The sequence below is a fragment of the Ruditapes philippinarum genome, unplaced genomic scaffold, assembly GCF_026571515.1.
Source record: "Ruditapes philippinarum isolate M1 unplaced genomic scaffold, ASM2657151v2 ctg10579_1_1_1_1, whole genome shotgun sequence".
Lineage (NCBI taxonomy): Eukaryota > Metazoa > Mollusca > Bivalvia > Venerida > Veneridae > Ruditapes > Ruditapes philippinarum.
In genome coordinates, this window is record NW_026862626.1 from 24,228 (window position 1) to 31,671 (window position 7,444).

Consider the following 7,444-nt stretch of genomic DNA (forward strand, 5'->3'; position numbering starts at 1 on the left):
CGCAAAGATTGTAGTGCACATTCGGCGCAGTCTGTACATTGTGACAACGTCATTAGCGTTGACGTCTAAACACAATCAAAGTGTTTCAACGTATTTGCCGGCTTACTAAATACAAGTTTTTATTTACGCAAAAAAGGTCGTTACTGAGTAAATAATATATTTTCATACCACGAGGAGTCCTTTTAATGAAAAAGTTTTGGAATCGCTATCCGTTAGCAACAAAAACCATTATCTGATGTTTTATTTTGGGGATACTCATATAATTATCATAAATTCAATTCAGGAATGTGTTTGATATAGTCACTGTAAAAACAAAACAACAAATATATGTATGAAAATTTGATGTTCTTACCCATAGTAATCTGCGTTCCCCTCAGCTTATTTTTTTAAAGATTTTAAAGTTAATACATATTTCGCCTTGTATTATTTTAAATTCTATTAATTAAACCATTAGTTTTCAAATGTATAAAATAAATGCATAACTAGATCTATGCAATACTTAAGTTAGAGCATTACTAAATAATACAAAATGTAACTCTATTCTTATTCGGGGTTTATTTTTTTTATCATATTTGATGTGCCTGAAGGGGACTTTCCAAACTGACGACAAATAATCATGAGAGCTCCGTTTTCTAGACGCCTTTGAGGGAATAAATGTTGCATTTGCAAATAATCGGAGCTTGACCTGATGACAATTCAGAGTTCAAAAGATGGGAAATTTAAACAAGAATTTATTCAGGTATTATATTAAGTTGACAAAATCAATGTTTGTTTAAAGCACTTAAATGTGATATAAACTTTCAGCGTACGTCGCGTTCTTTCACTTTCGCCGGTGTATGGTTGCCATGATTAATAACAAACGGATTGAAACAGTCCTTAACGGCATAAGTACTGTTTGACGTTCAATTAGGTGGAACATTGAATTCTTTACAGTTTTAATTTAACGAAGACACCATTAAAATCAAGAGACTTCTTAAGGACATTCGGGTGATTCTGGATCGTACTTTGTAAACTCACATGCGTGGTAACAAGTGTGCTCCCCGGAGAAGCATCGCAAACAGTAGTTTTTTCGCCAACACTTATAGAAGCAAATGAGTTGATCAATGAGGACTTTCCATGCCCACATAGACCAATTGTTAAGGCTTTAAAGTTTTTCAAACCCCACTCGGCTGTTGGTTTTATATCGTATACATCATTTTGAAGTTTCTCCGCTGTCTGAAAGATACAATTACTTATTTTGGTTAATGATACGGAAAAATATAGCCTAAAAGATTACCAATGATCATTTTTAGTTTCAAGTTATCTGACTTACGATGTCACGAGTATACTACTTTTTGTTGTATAACATTACCCTTCTACATCATATACATATTGACATAAAAATAATTTTACTTATTAGAGATCAAAAATGAACATGTATTTCTCACTTCTTTGTTCCATTTGAAGTTCTCGTATGGTTGTCTCCAAGGCTTCCATGTCAGGCCTGTAAAAGTGACTTTAAATGAGATATAACGTAAGACTCAGAAGGTGATAATAAAATCATGCTTAATTCAGTTTGACATTAAATACAGAAGCATGTTACTATATATCCTTGCTTAGTATGGAAATCAGACAAAAGAAGACATTGTCTATTATAATTATGCTGTTCCATAAATTATTTAGTTTTAACATATATACTCATAATTTGAATGAGAACGAATGATTTTGAAATGTTCGCCTCTTTTTTAGTCTAATACCTTAAGGTACGGAGCAGAGGTATCATTACGATCTATCAATCTTATAGTTTTGAATCGTCAATTACAGATTATCATCGATATTTGTCAATCTATAATGTGACAAAATGTATATACATGCATGCATTGATTTGATTATTAAAGCCAAAAAAAAAACAAAAAAAAAAACAAAAATTGTTCAGACGAATTAAAAATGTAAACTAATGTTTAGCCTGATAAAACACAAGTCAGTTGTAAAATTGTGTCTAACAAAACTATTCAAACAAATGCGAAATTTAATCTCAGATCAACACAAAAATCGTAACGTGAGAATGAAATTAACCACGAAACGTTTTTACAGTGACAAAGCAACGCTTTTCATATCAATTTTGAAGAAGCTCAGATCTACGCGTTTTACGAAAAAAATAAATATCTGATTTCGTTCACTAAGGTCTTTAGCAATAGTTGCAATTAAATTACATTTTACGAATTTAAAACGCATTTCAATACGAATACAAAAAGATTGAATTAATTGAATATTGAAAACGTCCATTCACTTTAAATTATTATCATTTCAAAATTGTGTCCATCTATTAATATATATAATGATATGATAATAAAAATGATATTATCTAACAAGTGAAAGAAATTCGATAACTGTTAATAACTTACTTTGTTTACAAAAGCACTGACGCTATATATTGCCAAAAGAAATACAAATAGACATTACAGATGCATAAATTCTTTTGTGAGTCAAATTCCATGTAAGTAGAATACTAAAAGTAAGTTTATAAAAATTGTGGCAAGAAGTCAGAACATATCTCCTTTAAGTTATCAAATTGTTGAATATTAAATTGTATCAGAATATAAACATAAAACACAAAAATGCCTTAATACCAAATGATTATGTCCAACGCTAACAACAGTAAGGCATGAAAGTTTTTTTTTATTTTCCAGATGATGTTGAATTATGCCAATTGTTTTTGCATTGAGATTTTGATTATGAAAGCGTTATTGATTCGTGAATACACATTTATTTCTATGAAGCGTGTGAAAAACAGATTAGATTTGCCAAATACCGACGTGGTTATTTCCGTAAGTTGGAATTATAATATATACAAGCCGAAACGAGTCTAAAATGTGACATATTGGATCTCATTTTACAGCGCTTAGTAATGTGCTTCATGCCCCGTGACAGTTTTAGTGTCATATCTTGCTTGAACATTGAGTATCAAATTTCATATCGTGTATTTAAAATTGACATAAAGCTGTTCCATTTGCATTGATTAAGTGATTAAGTATTTTGTATTGACGTCAAAATATCCCTTTGTTTAAGTTTTGCTACTCTTATAACAATTTTATAAGACATTGTATTTCATATGCAGCACTTATTTCTTCAAGATCTATACTAATAATAATTAAAACATCATGAAACACATGTTTACCCTTTTCAGAAGAATAGATAGAGGATATGTATTTGTTTTTGAAAGAAATTTTTTTATTTATCGAGTGTTAAAGATCCTGTATATTTTGTTATTGACATTGTACCTCTGTGTATATTATTTTTTTTAATGCGTTTATTTAAGGTCGCCGCCGGAAAGCCCATATGGGTGACCGTACACTCAAGTCGGGCCATCTTAGAGCGTCCCGCCGACCTTTACCACTCTTACAAGAAATAATATTTGTATATTATTATGCAGATAAAACGAGTTTCAAGCATCGAAGAATATGTAAAATATGTGCTGCAAATATTTGTGCACATTATAAGTAATAAATTATATGCGTTCATTTCTTATTGGAAAATTTGACTTTGAATTTATAGAAAATAAATTTCTAATTATCTCCCTTTATTTACATGAAATGGTAATTTCGGTAATATCTTTACAAAAAATGCTTATTGGATTTTACAATATTGGCGAATCTTACTTTGAGCATCATATGTATGAAATAAAACCATAAAAAATTGTGTTACAGGATCTTTAATCCTCTTAAATCTTATTTTGTACACTTCAGATATCAGTCTGTTTTTCAATCCGAATTTATTTCAAATTTTTGTGATGTATCATTGAAATATGTTAAACAGTGTATCTTTTATTTGTTTTAACGTATTTTTTAGACTATGCAACAACAATTTCGAGACATCCCGTATGAAACATTTACAAACATGTATGAGGCTACTGATTTACCAGTAATTACATATGATTCAGCTTTTTGGGGCTATGAACAAATCTCTTGTAAAAATGCAGTACAAAATAGGCCGCTCGTTATTTTTTTTATTCTGTTTGTTTGTTTTGGGTTTTACGTCACATCGACACAGTATAGTTCATATCGCGACGTTCCAGCTTTACTGATGGAGGAAGACCTCAGGTGCCCTTCCGTGCATATTTATTATTTTAGGCACGAACGGGCACCTGAGTAGAACCATCGACGTTCCGTAAGCTAGCTGGATAGCTTCCTCAAATGAAAGAATCCAAAGTCCCTGTCGGGATTTGAACCCACAGCGGTGAGGGGCTAGTGAATTTGAGTCAACGACCTTAACCACTCGGCCACGGACGCCCCGTTATTTTTTGAATGTCGGGAGATATAGTCCATATGGAGCAACTTCTGGAGATATTGGTTGGAAACCTTTCAGGTACGCATCAGTGTGTTGTCAAGTTGGTATAGATACACTTTAATGGATAGAAATAGACTTAATAGGTTCATGTTGTCAAATAAATTTGTCTACTAAAAGGTGTAAAAATTTGAACTTTAAGGCATGTCAGAAGTAAAGTGGGAAAGCTCCAATAGGTATTGAACATTGATAATATAACTTAATAATAATATAAGATAATAATATAAGATTAAACTTAAACTTAACTGTATGGATAAATACCCTGTTTATGATTCAATTAGATGAGACTACTTCTATCGGTAAACAAACTGTATAGTGGTTTTGATTATTTAACCGATATCATTAAAGGTTGGAATCAATTTATCTAATACAGACATAGCAATAGAATATGAAAAACCAGCAGATATATATATGTATATAAAAGTAAATAAGAGTGCATAAACAGTAGTTTACAGCTCGAATTCGCTATTCCTTTCATTATCTGCTTACATCAAAATTGATGAAACATGAGTGTCGATAATTCTTATATAAAAGGATACGATTTATCGCCTAAATCTTTAATCACCTAAAAAATACTCATATTTTTTATATGTTCAACGTAATAGCGTAGTGGTTGAGTGTTGGCTTCGTCAGTGTAGATACCCATTTTTTGTAAACGGTATTTTTAATTTTCTTATATATTTTTTGTATTTAAATATTTTTAGTTCCTCGTGATTTTTTTTCACACAATACTATTACAGAACAGTTAGTTTTGCACACGTTCGCTTTCAGCAGGTTAAGTTAGAAATAACACAATCGTGATTAGAGTCATGAATGAGGAATGGACGAAAGTTAAATATATAAATACAATATATAAATAAGCCGAAATTGTCAAAAAATATAGCAAATTGAATTCAGAGTTTTAAATATTATTATATTGACAATACTATTCAATCTGTTCAATGCCTGTAAAAGTTTAAAGTCAAGTACATTCAATATTTCTATACCTTAATAAGTTTAACTTTAAATTGAACAAAATATTAAATAAATCACAGGTTTATAAAAGAGAATATGAAAATGTTTTCTGACATTAAAAAAAAACATACAGACACAAAAATATTGCACTATTGCAGATTTGAACTCGAAAAATTAATGATTTTCTTTACATGAACTCTTCATAATCTTAACTCTCTAACCACTACGCGTCTCGGATTTACGTGTCTATAACGAATTTTATTTTCTATATTGCAAATAAAAATGCAAAATGCAATTATACTAAATAACTTTCACAACCCATATTGTCATAATGGTACGACCGATAAATGTAAACGTTATCGTGTTCGACTTATACTACTGTGATATGTCACCCTTAGAAGAAAACAGTCTCCTGTAATTCCATTTAGAATTGCGATACAGGTATTTTATGTTTGTATTGTATAATTTTATATATACGTTTACATATATAGATGAGACTCTTATAAACAAAAAGATAAAAGAAAATTCTTTTTTATATGCCCAAATGTCATCAAGAGCAGTTTTGCATGTGGAAAGAAGTGTAAATTACAGACTGTTAAAATAAAATAAGTAATTAAAGACGATATTTGGTGATTGGTCAATTGAATTATGTTTTATGTTTTTTATAAGTTTAAAATTTAAGTTATTTATCAATTTCAGTTTTGCCTTACAACAATAAACAACAACAACAACGACAACAACAACAACAAAAACACTTATTTATTTCGAGAAACGTTACAAAACGGAACTGTAGGACTAAATATACAATAGTATTAAATGTGTTTGTTTATAGAAATAATCAAAATAATGAAGCATCGCCACACATCGTTAAACAACACGGGGACAGTTATTCTCTCCCCACTATAAACGGAAATTATTATTGCATATAACAACAAACGGCATTATAAACATAATGTCCGTAAACATGTTTAACGAAAGTACATGATATAACACACACTATCAAACATTTTTAAAAATGGTAAAATATTGTGATCAATGTTTGGTACTCCGGTTATTTGTAGCTTAATAGCCATGTTTACGCAAAAATAGAAGTGAGGTACCAAATTGGGAATCTTTAAAAACAATTGTCTCTCCATTGTAAAGTGAAATTATATCCAATTAAAAACATGAAATAAATTCATTTATAGGGTAAATGTGCCTGTGAATAAATTTTGGCATTGTCCAGTCAATTGTGAGTCAAGTTAAGTCAAACAACATTGAATAAAAACAATAGAAAATAATTTTATTTTACCGATTCCAAGATAAAGTCCTAAAGCCATTTTTACACAAACAAAATTCAATTTTTAAATATATATGAATGTTTAAATGAATATATCCATAAGTAGTTTATTACAAGTTAATTGCCAAAGATTGATTTAACGTCCACACCATGTAAAAATACAACTTCAGTACAATAATTGATTTAAAGCGTTTGATAATAGTTGTATTCAAAACAAATATTTCACGTGCTATTAAGCATTGTATTTTCTTTGTCAAATTAATATCGTGTATATTGGTATCTCTTATTTAAGATGAACAGTAAAGATATGTTGTTAAATTTATTGTGTACATTGACATCTCGTTTATAGGAAGGACATACAAGATGTTTACTTATAGGTATTGTGAGTCTTACTTTTAAATCCTGTACCCTGCAAAAATTCTGTTCTTCCACTAGCTAAAAAAATAATTTTGTTTATATATAACTTATAATACAAGTCGCATGTCCAAAAACTGCAAATAATGCTACTCAATAAATGTGACTTTTTAGAAGTTATCCTTCTGGTATGTAAAATTATGTAGAATCTAATAATAACAAGAAGGGTTTTTGTCCCAAAAACACATGTCTCCCAAAACTATGTATGGTAACTCATGTTAAGTTTGGTTGACATCCCACCAGAAGCTTTATCTGTGAAAGCCAGACGAGATTTTTCTATTTATAGCTATGACGACCATTTTGTTCAGCGAAGCGGAAGGTGCCGGTGATAAGCACAATTAGGGATGGTACTGATCACTCCTGTAAAGGTTTGGTTGAAATCCTACCAGTAGTTTGACCTGTGAAGACTGGACAATATTTTTCTTTTTTAGCTCTGGCGGCCATTTTGTGCAGCAAATTGTAACGTGCATGTGA

At 30.3% G+C, this 7,444-nt stretch overlaps 1 protein-coding gene across 1 annotated transcript; it reads right to left on the bottom strand.

The window, feature by feature from the left end:
- Positions 1-835: 835 nt before the first annotated feature.
- Positions 836-6,710, bottom strand: LOC132719610 (uncharacterized). The gene is made up of 3 exons (XM_060703404.1): positions 6,569-6,710; positions 1,428-1,483; positions 836-1,215 (listed from the first exon to the last, which is right to left on the bottom strand). The coding sequence occupies exons 1-3, from the start codon at positions 6,594-6,596 to the stop codon at positions 928-930; spliced, it is 372 nt and encodes a 123-aa protein (XP_060559387.1). The 5' UTR covers positions 6,597-6,710; the 3' UTR covers positions 836-927.
- Between the last annotated feature and the right edge of the window lie 734 nt (positions 6,711-7,444).

Excerpts from the sequence above, each read along its gene's own strand:
- LOC132719610 (XM_060703404.1), bottom strand. The coding sequence starts at position 6,596 with ATGGCTTTAGGACTTTATCTTGGAATCG. Across the intron at positions 1,484-6,568 it reads AGGACTTTATCTTGGAATCG|GCCTGACATGGAAGCCTTGG; the intron begins GTAAAATAAAAT and ends TCACTTTTACAG. Across the intron at positions 1,216-1,427 it reads ACTTCAAATGGAACAAAGAA|ACAGCGGAGAAACTTCAAAA; the intron begins GTGAGAAATACA and ends TGTATCTTTCAG.